This window comes from Lactuca virosa, chromosome 7, assembly GCF_052849685.1.
Source record: "Lactuca virosa cultivar CGN04683 chromosome 7, Lactuca_virosa_CGN04683_v6, whole genome shotgun sequence".
In the NCBI taxonomy this organism is placed as follows: domain Eukaryota; kingdom Viridiplantae; phylum Streptophyta; class Magnoliopsida; order Asterales; family Asteraceae; genus Lactuca; species Lactuca virosa.
In genome coordinates this window covers 117,286,535-117,303,852 of record NC_136432.1, presented here as the reverse complement: position 1 = coordinate 117,303,852, position 17,318 = coordinate 117,286,535, and the positions used below count along the sequence as shown (strand labels likewise).

General features: G+C 38.8%; 1 protein-coding gene across 1 annotated transcript; it reads right to left on the bottom strand.

Moving 5' to 3' along the window:
- Positions 1 to 1,187: 1,187 nt before the first annotated feature.
- LOC145125930 (ammonium transporter 3 member 1-like) lies at positions 1,188 to 5,198 on the bottom strand. Its single transcript, XM_079061333.1, has 3 exons — positions 4,806 to 5,198; positions 4,440 to 4,727; positions 1,188 to 2,253 (listed from the first exon to the last, which is right to left on the bottom strand). The coding sequence occupies exons 1-3, from the start codon at positions 5,163 to 5,165 to the stop codon at positions 1,447 to 1,449; spliced, it is 1,455 nt and encodes a 484-aa protein (XP_078917459.1). The 5' UTR covers positions 5,166 to 5,198; the 3' UTR covers positions 1,188 to 1,446.
- Between the last annotated feature and the right edge of the window lie 12,120 nt (positions 5,199 to 17,318).

The following is a 17,318-nucleotide window of genomic DNA, read 5'->3' as shown; positions in this document are numbered from 1 at the left end:
TTATAATCAAATTTGATCACAAATGATCAATTATAGTTTTGGACAAAACTAGATAATTAAAAAAAAATTGATTTATTATTTATGACGATTTAACATAGAATTCTCAATATTATTTGTCAGCTTATTTGTGTTTGATATTACTAATGATGCATTATTAGTTCACAACTAATACTAATTGTCGGATTGTGTGTTTAACAGGTTTAAAATATAAGATAGTCGACTCGTTCCCTAACTCTTATACTAATTATAACATCCAAAAGGCACATATTATAATATTGTCCGTTTTTGACCACCCAAAACGAAACTTCCCAAAGGCTCATCGTTCCTAAATTACTATCACCTAGCCATGATTAACTACATGTTCTTATGAGATCTGCTACTCTCATGGCTTTAAAACAGTTTGTGATAGAGAATGTATCAATACCCCTTTTAAGACGATGCTTAGTTTTTCTTCATAATTGATGTGGGATTAGGTATAGGTAACCACCCACCTTAAACAACACAAAATAGTACCCCACATTAATTGACTAAGAAAGAGAACTAACCATCGTCTTATAAGGTGTGTTGATACATTCCTCAACACATATTTTAAAGTAATTGGAGCAACATATCACATAAGAACTCTGCAGCGTAGTGTGTCCTAGCGAAATAAAATTTAGGTTGGGTGGCGCCCCTTGGAGGTTTCCGTGTCGGGATGCCGAAAATGGATATTATTATGGTACGTGCCATTGGAAGATATTACAATTAATTTTTCTGTAAGTATATTGTTTAATTTTATTAATGAGACAAATTAGAATCAATATAAGCATGTTTATGAAAAGAGTACAAACCACGCACCTCACTATATAAAAAAATTTAGAACTTTTGTGATGCGATTTGTAATTTTCATAAACCGTCTTATGAAGCACAATTTACGGTTTTGACCCTAAACCATATTACAAACGGCTCTAGAAATTATAAATTCAATGTGTATGGTTGAAGTTTATACGGGGAGCGAGCATAACGTCAATATATACCTGCAAGGAAAGAGCATCTTGAGAACAAATATTTGTTTGATGAGAACATTGACTAGTAATTCTATGAATATTGTGCGTTAAGAATAAACTTAACTATAGCTATGAAAGTTTAATGTAACTTCTTTATGTCATAATTAACATACAAACGAGTTCACGAATTACGATTGTCTATTGACAAGAAAGCTTCCACCCATTTTTATAAAACTTTTTTGTTTAACAAAATTAATAACAAAAAGAAAAGGTTACATATCAAATCAAAAATTAAAAAAGGATAAACGTTAAGACCATTTTTGTAATTTAGTCTAAAATAAATGAGGACTCTCTCAATCACACGCCCAAACATACACATGAGAGAGACCATGCATGTCAAGGAACTACGTGCTACAACTTACAACAATTGTATATCTGTATATAATATTTCCTCGAGGTTTCAAAGCACTTGAGTAGCACCACTAACTGGCCGATGGTGTGAAGTGTCATCGGAATAAAACCCATGCTTTGTCCCATCATACTTCTCTCCATCTCCCCACAATGCATACGCCTCCTCACCGTGAACAGCATCATCTCCGATCAACAGCTGTTCGTCGGACATCCGCAAAGGAATCACCAAACCAATAACTACACAGATTATCGACGTCGACACTATGTTCCACCCAATGATAAACGCGCCACCAACTATCTGCTTCAGTATCTGCGTGCCGCCTGAACCGCCATAAATGCCGCCCCTTGAGTTAGTAACGGGAAGGAAAAGTGAGCATAGGGTGGGCTCTGCGAAGAGTCCGGTGAGTATTCCGCCAAGGTATCCGGCCACCGCGTGAGTGTGAAAGACACCGAGGGTGTCGTCGACTTGTTGGAGTAAAGTCCATCTCTTGTGAACCACCATCATCGTGAACCATGGGATACTGCCGGAGAGAATACCCATTATGATGGCGGCCCAGCCTTGAACGAGACCGGCTCCTGGGGTGATGCACACAAGTCCGGTGATCATGCCTTGGACAGCTCCGATAACGGAGGGTTTTCCGAAGAAGATGACGTCGAGCCAGGTCCAGACGAGGAGGCTGGTGGCGGCGCAGATGTTGGTGTTGAGGACGGCCATGGAGGAGTCGATGTTGGCGCTGTATGGGTCTCCGCCGTTGAAACCTGCCCAACCCATCCAAAGCAGCCCTGCTCCGGCCAACGTCATTAGGACGTTGTTTGGTGGAAATCTTTCTCTGTCTATGGTTAATCGTGGCCCCACCTGCAGACAAAATATATATATATTTTTTTGATTATAACTTTTTACAATTTTAGAATATTTACGGTTATGTATAATTTATTAAGTCAACTCTTTTTTCTGATTTTTTCAAATTCATAAAAAATCATAATATATTAAATATGTTATAAACACGTTATGCTTAAAATGGTCCAACTTTTACGTAATGTATTAAACAGAGTTTCTGTTTTTTCAAACAATTATTCAACATTTAAATATGTCAAAATCTGTATTCAAAACAAATATTAAACAAGCCGAATTTTTTTTAATCATCGTTAATTTCAGTCAAGAGATTAGAATAACCATTTACAATAATTTAATCAAAAACCGATGTTTATTTTTCCTGTAGTATTTTTCTCTAAATCAACATTATTTAACATAACTTTAATTTCTTGAACCATGCATAACGAGACAAAAACTTCTGAGATACGCATCAAGCAAGAAGTCAACCAAATGAGAGCATTCTTTTCTTTTCTTATTTAATAAGAGATATGATCGATTTGAGATAAATTTAAGATGACTATTTAATTGGTAAGCATATGGCTAAACGTCGGATAATAAAAGAAGAGTAAATTATCACCAAAACGTGTAATAGCTGTTAACGACAGAATCTGTCAATTTCAATTCCAATTTACAACTTGCACAAAATATTAAAAATTTGAGTTAACAAAATAAAAAGTTTGTTTAGATTTAACAGGTTAAAAATTTAACTAGCAGCTGATAAACTAGTTTATAAATTAATATTATTTTGTAAAAGATAACCGATAAACAATATTGTAAATATAAAATGACATAAAACCAATATTTAGATATATAAGTAAAAACTAACATTAAATATGATTAGGAAAGAATATTAAAAAAAAGCTCTATACCTTTTTTAAAAACTATTTCAAAATAATTTATAAAAAATATAGTTTATAAGTTAGTTTATAATTTTTTTTATTTTTTTATAGTTTTACCGTACAACAAATTATAATAAACTAGTTTATAAGCCTATTTTATTTTTGAAAAAAGCAGAATGAAATTAAAGGTACTTATATCCATGAATAGGATCGAGGATTTATAAGGTAACAATTAAAGCTTTGTGTCCACAAAATATTATTGTTTAATGGTTTTTGATATAGTTTGTGAATAAAGACAAATACACATTCTTTTAAAATATGCTTTTTAAGAGAACAAATAGTTTGTTAGCCGTTTAATGAAATTAACCTATTTTTGTCAAACTGTATATAGAAATATACTAATTGCTAATTTATATAATATTGTTTCAAATTTCTATCGGTTCATACATTGTTTGCCAAACTTGTTGATATCAAATTGAAAGATAAATGCATAGATTAATTCAAAGAGGAAATATTTAAGTTGGTTTTGAATTTAAGACTGCACACAGCACACCGCAACAGGACCAACATGGCATGGAACGTTTGTTTATTTATTTTATCCTAAACCCGTTTCAATGTCACATCACGCATCCCACGTAGGCATGTTTGTTTTGATGGATGGGTTTAAAGTTTAAACTGATCGGATCAAGCGAATTAAGTTTGATTTTAGTATTTAAAATATGAATCTAAATAATTTGTAACAAATTATTATTCTATTTGAACCAATTAAATTATATTGATGTAACTGATCAGCTAGTTTACCAAACTCTAGTTTTTATAGTATCTAATCTACCAAAAAATAACAATTATAGAAGTTCAAAATAGAAAAACAGGTTATTTGAGTAAAACGTATTTTAAAAAAATAGTTACAAAGATTAAATACAGTTTAAAATGTTACGAATGGTTCTAAAGTTATTATTTTGTACATATGATCACTAATCTTGTATAATTTCATCAACCGAGATTAAATAGTAGGTTTACATAATTTGATTCTATTATGAACGGGCCTGTCCGGTAATATAATTACTAAAAAAAGATATATTAATTCTAATATAAAAATACGATAATTGGTAATGGGAGATCAAATTTACAAACATTGTAATACCACATCTTGTGTTTTAAATACAGAAAACACATAAGATTCAAAATGTTTTATATAAACCGAGTCATGAACGTTAAGTAGGGTAGATGCTATCGTGAAATTTCACATTTTATTTGGTTAAATTCTACATTTCGTTATATAATTTTTATTATAATTTGGTTTTAGAAATAGTCGAAAAGAGTACTAACCCAGTAAGCGGCTGTAAAACCAGCAACCCCAGAAGAGAGATGAATGACATAGCCACCGGAATAATCCATGACACCCCAGTGAAACAAGAAACCGCCGCCCCATAAGCTGAAAGCCCCCACCGTGTAAGAGAAAGTCAGCCATAAAGGCACAAACGCCATCCATGCTCTGATATTCATCCTTCCGAGCAACGATCCTGCCAATAAGATCACCGCTATTGCCGCAAACACACATTGAAACCACACCATAGAAGCCATCGGATAAAATGGTGTTATCATCGCCGTCTCCACCTACACACCCATTCCATCAAAACGAAAAGTGCGTTTCTTTACGTTGGAGAAAGGGTAGAGTGATCAATATAAACATACCTCGCCGTTGAAGTGGTACTGGGTGGAGGCCGGCAAGGCGGCTTGTTTAATAAGGAACTTCTGGCCGAGCGCCGGGCCGGCTTTGCCCCAGAAAGGGAGGAGCTTCTCTCCAAAGGACATCTTGTAGGCCCAAGTAACCCAACAGATGACGACGGCGGAGAAGGCGTAGAGTGCCATGAACGCTGAGTTCACCGCCCATTTCTTCTTGACGATGCTGCCGTAGAGGATGACGAGGCCTGGCACGCTCTGGAGTCCGACAAGGGTGGCGGAGGTCATCTGCCATGCGTTGTCGCCTTTGTTTAGCCAGTCCGGCGATGATGCCGACGTCTGGTATGCAGATGGTAAGACGGAGGCTGCCATGATCGGAGCGGGAATTCAAGGTGGAGAGTAGAGTTCTCGTGTGTATGGGGATCTTATAAGAAGAATCTACGATATAGAATCATGTGACTTCGTTTACTTTTTCAAAATTAATTTATTTCCTGGAATCTTTTAATAATAATAAAAAATGGATCTATCATTTAAATTTGTATAAAATTTGATTAAGAATCATCTAAATAATATTTTAAAGTGAAAATTAGAAAATTGGTTCATGTAGTTTGAGATTTTATTTGGATTTGGTTCAAAAATTTTCCAACCTTGTAGATTTGGTCCTTATTAACAATTCTTGTTGTGGTTTTAGTCCTTCAACTTGAAATTACAATTGTTTGATAGTTTTTAATATATTTTTTTTCTTTTTTTTTAAACATCAGCATCATATTATAAAAAAAACTGAAACCTCTAGCAAGGAGCTAAAGAAAAATACAAATTAATGCCGGATTGGATTTTGTAAACACATCATCCAAATGACCCTAGCCTTAGAATTCCGAAAAGAAAACCAACAAAAAAAAAGTTCCACAATTGAATAAAAAAGTCTATATTTTCTAAGTTTATCATTACTAAAAAGTAAAGCATTACGAAACGTCCAAAGCACCCATATGACCACCATGAACACCGACTTTACAATCGAGCGCTATATACGATTCGTCGGTCTAGAATCCACCCAATCCATCACGTCTCGGATAGAAGAAAAGGCAGGAATAACCAAGTCAAGCTAATGCCCAACCCGACTCCAATCTTGACCAACAACCGAACACTGCAAAAACAAATGATTCACACTTTCTTGAGAATTATGACACACGGGACATAATAAGGAATCTATCGTCACCCCCTTTCCACTAATTTAACTCTAACCGGGATACGATCCAAAAGCACTCGCCACAAAAAAAATATTATTTTTAATAGGGACAAAACGGTTCCACCTAGTAGGCAAACTACCCAAAGCGAGTCTCATATCATCAACCCAATTCCTTGCTGATTTAACAATAAATATACTCGACAGATCAAGCTCCCAACACCACTTATCCGACACCTCCCCTATACGGATAGGATTTAAAATCTCCACAAGATCATCAAATTGGGTCAATTCAGCCCCTCCTCTAATCCCCCGACGCCAATGGAAATTCCAACCCCCCGGATACCAATAATCACTAACTCGAGCATCTTGATTAGAAGCCAAAGCAAAGAGTCTCCCAAACTTCTCCATAAGAGGAATATCGGAACGCCAAACATCCTTCCAGAACCTCATTTGAGCCCCATCACCCACCACTGTAACGCCTGATTCCTGGTACGCATTTAATTATAATTTATTCATTTTTGAAGAGATACTCGACGATTTGGGAGCCCCAGACTCGTCAAGTAGAAACGAGATTGGACGCGGGATCTTAAGCCACCTACTCGATGAGTTGAGAGCCTCGACTCGGCAAGTAGGTCTGCTATAATGAAACCCTAATTTCGGGGTTTTGCACCCTACTTAATCATCTTAATCCCCACTTGTTGGCCTCATTTCCAGCTTCCAAGTCCTAAACCCTAATCCACGAAACCCTAGACGTTTGTGTGAGCTTGTGAGCCATTTTTGAGTGAACTTTGTGTGATTTGAAGCTTGTAGAAGAAGAAGAAGCTAGAGTATTCCAGGAGAAGATTGTAGATCCAGAAGCAACTTTTCATCCTCTTCATTTTGAGGTAAGCAAGCCTTAACCTTGCTTAGTAGCTTGTTAGATGTCCTTCTTACCATTTCATGGGGTTTTGGTCCAAGAAGCTTAGCCCTTGGGATATGGATGTCCCAAGTGATCTACCTTCCAGATATGGAATCATTAAGGGTTGTTATGGCATAAAGGTGCAAACTTTATGCCATTGGAGCCCTATGCAAGCTCTAAGGTGCTATTATGGCATTTTAAGCCCTAAAAAGCCATGCATGAAAGGAAAATTAGGAGCTTTACGTGTTCAAATGATGTCTAAGGCCTAGATCTATGTTAGTATGCTTTAGTTTGGAGTATTATGGCTTTTGGAGCAAGATCTATGTTCTAGAGGACTAGGGTCTGAGCTAAACCTATTAAGAAGGACTAGTAGCGGGTAAAGATGGAAACTTTACCCTTAAAAAGGGCATTTCCAGTATGTAGATGAGGTATGGAGCTTAGATCTGAAGAGTAGGGGCTTAATCCTTTAAGATGGCCAAACATACTGAGGAACTCGGCGAGTCCAGTGAGGGACTCGACGAGTTGAGTCGTTATGTCCCAATTCAGTTTAAGGTACAACTCGACGAGTCTGTGAAGGGACTCGACGAGTTGATTCGCCAAATCGCGACTATGAGTAGCCAGGGAACTCGGCGAGTCAGGGGGATGACTCGACGAGTTGGATCGCGATATCAGGGTTTTGATTTATAGAACTCGGCGAGTTGAGTCAACCTAAGACATTGACTTTGACCAGAATGTTGACTTTGACCAGGGGTAAAATGGTCATTTTACCCTAAGAAGGATTATCAGGTTTTGACTAAGTGTTATTGTGATAATGATAGTCGGGGAGTCGTTGGAGCAGCCGTCAGAGATTCCTCACGCGAGATTTCACAGCTAGCTTACGAGGTGAGTTTTCCTCTAGTAGGAATGGGTCGAAGGCACCAAGGCCGACCCGTTTATGTATGTAGTATTTTTTGGATTAAGGTTCGATGCCGGGTGGGGCCCGATGTGGGTTTATATGTTTTTTCCGAATTTCGATCCGATGTCGGGACGGTACCCGAAGAATGTTAGTATGATTGATGTCTTTGTGATTCTTGCATGAATATGTATGTATGTTTCCAGACTATGGTTCGATGCCAGGGCGGTTCCCGAGGAATGTTTGTATGATTCCGGATTTCGGTCTGATGTCGGCCGGGGCCCGAGGAACGATATATGTCTGTAGTTAGGTGGTTATGCTTATGTTGTGTGTATTAGTAGTTATGCTCATATGTATGTCGAGCTTTGCCCGATGTCGGGCGGGGCCCGATGCCAGATGCGGTCTTGTGTCGGGCGGGGCCCGATGCCGGACAAGCCGATGCCGGTCAATGCCCGATGTAGCAGGGCGGGGCCCAATGTATGTTATATGCGATTATGTGATTAAGTGTATGGTATGTGGTAGTTTGGGGAGACTCACTAAGCTTCGTGCTTACAGTTTTCAGTTTTGGTTTTAGGTACTTCCACTAGTAAGGGGAAGAGCTCGGGATGACTACATGGCACACACCACAGCTTTTAGCCTGGGAGGATTCACTCTGATGTTTTGACATATTATTTTGATACATTGAAAGATGTTATGATATTTTCGAGATACACGATTTATGAATTTTTATATGATCAATGATACTTATGGTTTTTATTAATGAATTAAAATGAAATTGTTGGGCTGTATTTTTGGGATGTTACAAGTTGGTATCAGAGCCTTGGTTTGAGGGATTTGGGCACACTCTCGGGTGTGTCTGGACTCAAACTAAGGAATTAGTATAAAATTTTTCAAAAGAAAATCATTTTTATAAAAGAACTTTGAAAAGAGAAACAAATTTTGAAAAGAGAAAAGGGTGTGGTGCATGCAATCAATCGAGCTCAAGTAAGTACTCCCAAATTACCCATACAAGTTTATGTTATGATATGCTTATGAGAACTGCATGCTAGATTAGGACTAAGGATCTAGGAAGGATGCCTTATGTGCCTGTTATATGTGTATCAGCTTTATGAACTGCATGCTAGTACAAATTAGTCAGTGATATGATGGCCTGATTGGAATATGCTTGATTATGTTACTCAATGCCTGAATGTTGCTTGCTTTGTGCTTTTAGGAGTTCTAGTTATATTTTACTAGCTAGTAAATGAATATGTTAAGTTACATATTGCGAGGACTAAAAATTTCAGAAGGTTAGGTCTAGCTCTATTTCGCAGCTCTTGTTTAAGTCCAACCGTTGCAGGGTAGGATCTCTCATTCGAAGAATTATCTAGTTTTCGTGATATGTAATGGTATTCGCGAGCTAGTTAAAGGGAGATAGTAGGGACTTTTTATGCAGCTGATGCGGAGAGTGGGATGGTGATTACCCTAGGGCAAGCCTAGGATGAGATTAGCGCGTGAAGCAGTAGTAGTAGAAGGGACTTGGTGAAGTCAAGGCGGTTCTTGAGGAAAGTACAGATAGATTTGGAAGGTAGTATGGGCCCATACTACTGAAAGCAGAGGATCCGTACTCGAATCAAGGAAGGTTGAGACGAACCTAGGAAACTTGTAGTATGTGAGATCTCTCGAGTTATGATGTGTATACTAATGTTTGTTATAGTGTGTTTTCAGTATGGTGACGCTACACACTAGGCCAGTCAGCACTTCAGGCACCAGTGAGGGATTAGGCTTGGGCACTGGAGTCGGGCAACTAGATGACCAGATGAGGGAGTTCATCTCGTCTGAGATCACGCGCAGCATTGTAGACCAGACTCCTATGATCTTTGGTACGATCAAGGAGGGTATCATGGAGCTGTTGGATGAGAGTCTGAGTGCATTCCGCACTGAGGTGGCGGCCATGATGGGTGTTAGGTCATAAATTGTAGTTTATACTTTGCTTTTCATAAGCTACTAGAGTTCTCGGTTTAGGACCGAAAACACCATGTTTTGCTGTTGTTTGGACCGGAATCGCATGTGATTTCGGTTAGGCTTAATATTGTTTTGTTTGGGTTTTGGGCTTGGGCTTGGTTATTAGGTCTAGGTATAAATAGTGTCATTTGAGCCTTGTAAAGGGGGTGGGACATTTTTGGAGGCTTCCATATGCTTAGAACGAGATCTAGAGAGAAACAAAGAGAAATCCAAGTATAATCAAGAATCTTATGTACCCGACTATTCAATAATAGTGTGAATTGAAGATTAATCATCTTGTTCTTATTCGTCTTATATCTTGCATTATACACTTTGATTTGGATTCCGCACCATCAAAGTGAGTCTGATTGATACGTAGGAGAATTCGGGACTTACAATTGGTATCAAAGCAAGGATCGGTAGCAATCGGGTTAATGCAAGATATTTTTAAGAGTTTTTCTTGTAGATTCTTGGTGTTTTTAATTTATTTTTGACGAATTTTTGGCCATTGTTCTTCATGATCTTCATATTTTTAAGTCTTTGATCAATTTTGGCATTGAAAAGTTGACAATTTTGTGTTTTTTGCAAGTTTTGGGGTGTTTTAGGTCAAAAGTTGCGAGATTTCGGCGGCCAGCTTCGGATTCGATCAAAACCCTAGCAAATCTCGGAGCCAGCATCGTTCTCGGATAGGGTTGCGGAGTTCTCGGTCCCGCATGTTTTCGGTTCAGAATTCTCGGCTTCGCTGTTTTTGGTCTCGCAGTTCATGTTCTTCGCTTCTCGGTCTCGCATATTCGGTCTGAGGGATTGCGGTCCGAGTCTTCTCGGTTGGATTAAGAGGCTTCGCAATTACGGTCTAAAATCTCATTTTTTGGCCCAAAAGTCACGTTTTTAATCCAAAACTCTTGTTTTCGATATAGAAACTTTTGTTTTCGATTAGGATTATTTTTTATTTCAAAAAGTTTGACATTTCAAGCTTGACTTTTGACTTTCAATTTTGACTTTTCAAATTTGACTTTTCAAGTTTGACTTTTCTTGGTTTCACAATCAGATCTATTTTTGGCAAATTATTCTTTTTGGTGAATAATGAGTTCATCAATCACAAAAGAGGTCAATGAAACTTCCTGTTCTCAAGCTTGTAGTGATACAATTAAACTTCTTCGTGATCAAATTGATATATTACGTAGAGACAATGAGGACCTTGGGTATGAAGGATACACTCTCAGGAAGGGCCAAAAACCTTTAAAAAATCAATTAGAGGCCAAAACGAAGGACTTTAGAAAACTTCAAGAAGAATACAGCACAAAGTGTGTACGTTATAATTATGCTCAACAAAAGATTGCCAGTCTAACTGCCGAGCTTGACACATTGAAAAATAAGTTTGAAAATGCAGACTTTAATTTTAAAAAGTTTGATGTGTCAAGTAAGAAAGTAGAGTCCATGATTGAAAAACAATTAAAATTTAAAGATGATCAGAATAAGGGTCTAGGGTTTCACAGTGTTCCACCTCCCTTCAATGACAACTATACCCCACCCCTTGAAACCAATGAGGTAGAGATACATGCTCAGTATGGCCAGCCCCCTGTACCAGCTTCAGTTAAGACTGAACAATCTGGCCCAATTGAGAATATTGAGGTGAATGATACTAATGTTTCCACATCATGTTCAAAGCAGGCCCTAGTGGAAGATGAGCATGAGCAGAACAAAAATGATTCTAGTTCTGCTAATAATGATTCCAAATCTTGTGATGCTGATACTCCCACTGTGGAAAAACCCAAGCCACAAAAGTCTGTTAAACAATCTGTTAAATTTTCTTGTGCTTATGCTTGTGGAAATCCCTTGAAACAAAATTCTTTTGGACAAGGACCAAGTCACAATCTCATCTATATGAAAAGACAGACTTGCTTTAACTGTGGGACTCTTGGTCACATTGCCAGAAATTGCCCACATCGTTTATATGTTCCTTAATATGCATAAGGTTGGCAGAATATGCCAAGAGGGAGATCCTACAAAAGAAACACTTCGAGGTCACGTTCAAACAATGGTGACTGGAATGCTAAGAAGGGCAAGAATCAATCTCCTAAGGACAAGAAAAGAATGTCGGACAAGAAGCCAAATTCAATAGATGTTTCAGCTAAACGAAGATCAATATGTTCGAAGTCATCTCGGCGATCAGTTTCAAGTTCTAAAGCAAGTGATAAGGCATCCATCCGCTCAAACAAGAAATGGGTTCAACCTAACTACAGATGGGTACCAAAGGTTCATACTCCCAAATCTTCTAATGATTCTAACATTTCTTCATCTTCTGTGTCTGATAAACAGGATATGTCATGGGAGAGAGTACCTTGTGTAGATGATAATGGTCAACCCAGCTTCAAAATGGACTGGGAAACAAAAAGCAACTAATCCCGCACTCTGTGCTGGAGTAGCTATCAAGGAATATCATCAGACTTTAGTTTGTTGATAGTGGTTGTTCCAGGCACATGATAGGAGACATCTCTCTTCTGTACGACATTCAGAATCTTCATTGAGAGTATGTATCCTTTGTGGGAAGGAAGAAAGAAAGGATCACAAATGGGGATCTCATTTAATGGCGTGATGAATATTGAATATCTTAACTTCGTTCCGGAATTGAAACACAGCTGAGGCTGAACATGTTCCTGCATTTGTGTGTTGTTCTCAGATCATCTCGATGCATCTTCAATTGTTGAATTACAGTTTGAGTTTTCTTCTCGATACTTTTAAGTTTTTCCTAAAATGATTCGTTTTGAAGACAATTTTTTTTTATTTTTAAATTTGCGCATTTAATTTATTTTCTTTCTTCCCATGCACAAATTAAGGGGGAGAAATCAAAAATACAAAAAAAATTATTACATCAAAAAATTGAAAAAATATGTTTTCTTTCGTAAGTGTTTGGGAAGTGATATGAAGTTTAGTGCTAATGGGTAATATGAGATGCGTGTAATGCACTGTTTTTGAATTGTTTAGACTCTGTGTTCAATGTACTGGTAGGCACGAAGGATTCAAAATTAATGGACTAGACACAACTGACAATGAAAGGACTAGACAATGTTAACTTATCTGGACATAGATAGTTATATTTGGACTGACCATACGACGCTTGGATAGATTGAGTAGTGAGATAAACAAGGGAGCCTACGAGATACATTAAAGTTACTTATCATCTAGAACTGTGGCTCAACATTTCTTCGATGTACGGACTTATGTCCTTAATTCTGGTGTTGATAGGATGACTATGGGGTTCTGATAAAGTATGTCGGTGTGAAATTGTTTTTCTTTCTTATCCTCTCTGTCAGTCATATGTTTCCCTCTTTGCGTGATCGGAAGATCCGACATGGGACGTAACATACGCACCTCTATTTCTATACATCTCCAACTATGCTTCTTTCTATCTATCTATGTTAGTCATATGCTGTTACCTCTGCGTGATCGGAAGATCCGACCTGGGACACAGAATATGCACCTTTCTATCTCTTTTACCCTCTATCTGTGTTAGTCATATGTTGTCCCCTTTGCGTGATTGGAAGAGATCCGACCTCGGGCACAACATATGCATCTCTATATCTATCATCTCTCAAATAATTGAGCACTCACGTAAAGTAAAGAACTCTTTTGAATTCCTTGATTGCTAGGGTATGTCGTGAAACAGGGAACACGTTCTAGTGAGCTTAAAATTGAATTAACTAAAGGTTGACTGTAGATCTCGCTGCTGAATTTAAGTGGACAACAATATCCTTGGTCGTCGTCAGCAAAATGGTCTATTTAGGAATACTATTTATGAATAAGATCACAATGACTTGTCATTTATAATCTGTCCAACTTGTCAATATCCTTTGTGTTTAAGTGGACCACAATATTGGTGATTGACCAGAGCTAAACATGCAGGTGTGTGCTGATAAACGATATTGAATTGCTTGACAACTTTGATCCCAAAAAGTTTTAAATTTAGTTATTATTTTTTTGTTTTTGTTAAATTTGTTCATATTTTTCTTCTATGCACAAATTTAGGGGGAGAATTAAAAAAAACAACAAAAATCAGAAAATTTAAAAAATCCAAAAATATGTTTATTTCTGTTTTATTTCCTTTTCAGAAAATTAAAAATCCAAAAATATTTTTTTTGAGTGTATTTTAATTTTATTTTTAGTTATTTCCATTGTGTGCTAAGTTTATTTTTACTTTTATTTTTATTATCTCAAAGTTTCGTTTGTCTTAAATGATAATTCAAAAAGAAGAAGACACTCAAGGAGATTGTATCAGAATTTTCTGAGCAAGGAGAAGAAACTTGGAAAGGAGTTGATGGTCATTACACTTCACTCCACTTTTGAAAGGAATTGAAGGATTGAAATTGTATAAATTGTCAGTTAGGCAGTATCTTTCAAAGAACTGTCGTATTTAAGGAATTAAAAGTCTGAAACTGTGCAGATGTCATGGCACTAGGGCGATGCACCTCGAAAGGCTGATTATCGTTGAAGTCTCGCCAAGGGCCAAGTTAACTTGTTTAACTTGAAAAACTGTATTGAGATCTTTGATCTAGGATATACAGGGGCTAACATAAAAATAACCATGAATGGTTCTCCGATTCTCATCAAATCGCAGTGCGTTCCTCCGTGTTCACACAGATACTACGAGTAGTCTCCTTCTGAGCCAAGGCTGGGTCCTTGAACAACTGTGGTGAGAAGGATTTTTATGACCTTGTGATCCATAGGGACTTTTTAGTTATGATTACTTTTCAAGGTGCAACGGTGATTGTTAAAGAATACTCATTCGAAGGAACAAGAAGTGAAGATTATTTTTTAACATTCAATTTTTCAACCGCAGAAGCAAGGTGAAGCTGTACTTGAAGTTATGTGACAGATTGCATTGAAGCCTCCTCAATCAATTTGCTGCTATCTGATGAACTTGCTAAAGTGATCCAGAAGAATTGGTCTCTCTGTAATTATTATCTCTGAAGTTTTTCAAAGCTGAAAGTGGTGATTTTAAAGAATCCTTTACAAGAAGCCTCTACACCCACTGTGCGTTCGAAGTCAAAATCTTTGAAGGAAGTCCAACTATTCAAGATAAAGTTATTCCTGCAGAAATTCAAATGTTCATCTTGAAGTTGTGAAGAAATCGAAGATTAGAGCTGAAAGACAAAGATCAAGGAAGACTGAAAAGAAACAAAAGCTATAAACCAAGGGGGAGATTGTTAGGTCATAAATTGTGGTTAATACTTTGCTTTTCATAAGATACTAGAGTTCTCGGTCTAGGACCGAAAACACCATGTTTTGGTGTTGTTTGGACTGAAATCGCATGTGATTTCGGTTAGGCTTAATATTGTTTTGTTTGGGTTTCGGGCTTGGGCTTGGTTATTAGGTCTAGGTATAAATAGTGTCATTTGAACCTTGTAAATGGGGTGGGACGTTTTTGGAGGCTGCCATATGCTGAGAACGATATCTAGAGAGAAATCCAAGTGTAATCAAGAATCTTATGTACCCGACTATTCAATAATAGTGTGCATTGAAGATTAATCATCTTGTTCTTATTCATCTTATATCTTGCATTATACACTTTGATTGGGATTCCGCACCATCAAAGTGAATCCGATTGATACGTAGGAGAATTCGGGACATACAATGGGGTCGCGCACACTGACATTCAGGGAGTTCAAGGCTTGTGGAGCTCCTGACTATCATGGGGCTCGAGACCCAATTGCTAGCAGCAGATGGTTGGTGGATGTCGCCAACGCTTTCCGTACCAGCAGATGTCCCGAGGGGGACAAGGTTCAACTCGCTTCCTGCCTCCTGAAGGACAGGGCACGAGATTGGTGGGAGGAGGTTGGGAGAGCTATTGGAGATGATGTCGCTATCGATGTGATGACTTGGAGTGATTTCTCGGCCAGGTTTAGGTCCGAGTTTGCACCTATGATAGAGGTGCAACATCTTGCAAGGGAGTTCTAGGATCTCCAGCAGACTACAGAGACGGTGGCCGAGATCACCGCTTTGTTCAGGGAGAGGGCCCTTCTCGTTCTGCAGTATGTGGTGGACAAGGAGATGAAAAAGGCCTGATATCATGAGATGTTGCGGAGTGATATCCGCCAGTTTGTGAGCTGATCCAGCTGCAAGACGCTGGAGGATATGATTGCTAGGGCTCGTGATAGGGAGCTGGATTTGGAGATGGAGAGGAAGAGGAAACCAGATGGGGTGTAGACAGGTAGTTCGGGCAAGAAGCCCAAGTTATCAGATCACAGACCTACGAGCCAGCAGGGCTGCAACCGTTGTGGCAAATGCGGCAAGTTGCACGAGGGGGCGTGGAAGGCGGGGAGTTCGGGTTGCTTCAAGTGCGGCCGAACTGGTCACATGAGCAGGGATTGTACAACTACCACCACCACCACAGCAGTTTCAGATCTGATTTGCTTTCAGTGCAATCAGAGGGGCCACAAGAAGGCCCAATGTCCGAGTTTAGCAGCCGCAGGACAGGTGGTGGCACCTGCTCCTGCTACGTTGAGGATTACAGACTGCGGCCAGGGCCGGGCCGAGGCACATGCGACGAGGATCAGGGCCTTTCAGTTGACAGTAGAGGAGGCACGTGCAGCACCCGACGTGGTGACGGGTATGTATTTTCTCCTTATCTTTTTATTTTTATTGATTATTTCTTATGTTTCTGTGTTTTGTTATAGGATCGTTCTTAGTAAACGGTATATCAGCTCTGGTATTGTTCGATTCGGGGGCCACCCGATCTTTTGTGTCGCTTGCACTTAGCAGACGATTTGTTGGAGCTCCGGGGGAGCTAGACTGTCCACTGGATGTAGAGATAGCAGATGATTGGACCGTTCAGGTCGCGAGGGTGCATTAAGGATGTACACTACAGTTGTTCGACGAGCAGTTTTTCGTGGATTGGTCTCCATTCCCCTGCGAGGGAATAAGGTTATAGTGGGTATGGACTGGTTGAGCCCCAATGGGGGGGGGGGGTAACATGGACCGACTTTATGTTCGGCAGCAGCTAGTGAGAGTTCGGACTCCCAGTGGGGGGGGGGGGTTAGTGATTCAGGGCGAGAGGCCGTAACATGGACCGACTTTATGTTTGGCAGCGAGGGCGAGGCGCTACCTTCAGCAGGGTTGCGCAGGGTATGTCGCTTATGTTATGGATACACGGGATAAGGGTAAGGCGACAGTAGATGATGTACCGGTCGTGTGAGAGTGCCCGGATGTATTCCCGGAGGATTTGCCTGGGATACGTCCGGAGAGACAGGTTGAGTTCAGTATTGACCTAGTCCCTAGTGCGACTCCGATAGCCAAGGCACCATATCCATTGGCTCCTCCCGAGATGTGACATCCCCATTTTTCACGGCCAAAAAAGACCGATTTATTTATGCTTTGTTTAAAAATCAAAGTAACATTTTAAATAAAAGAGTCGCGGAATTTGTTTCCAAAACAAAATATGATAAAGATTTATCAAGCATTCCCGTAGAAATGTATTTCATTAAAAGACTCGGGATGTCATGTTCGATACAGGTCAAAAGCATAAACAGTACAACATAAGCCTTACTACATTATTTCGTATTTACAGGC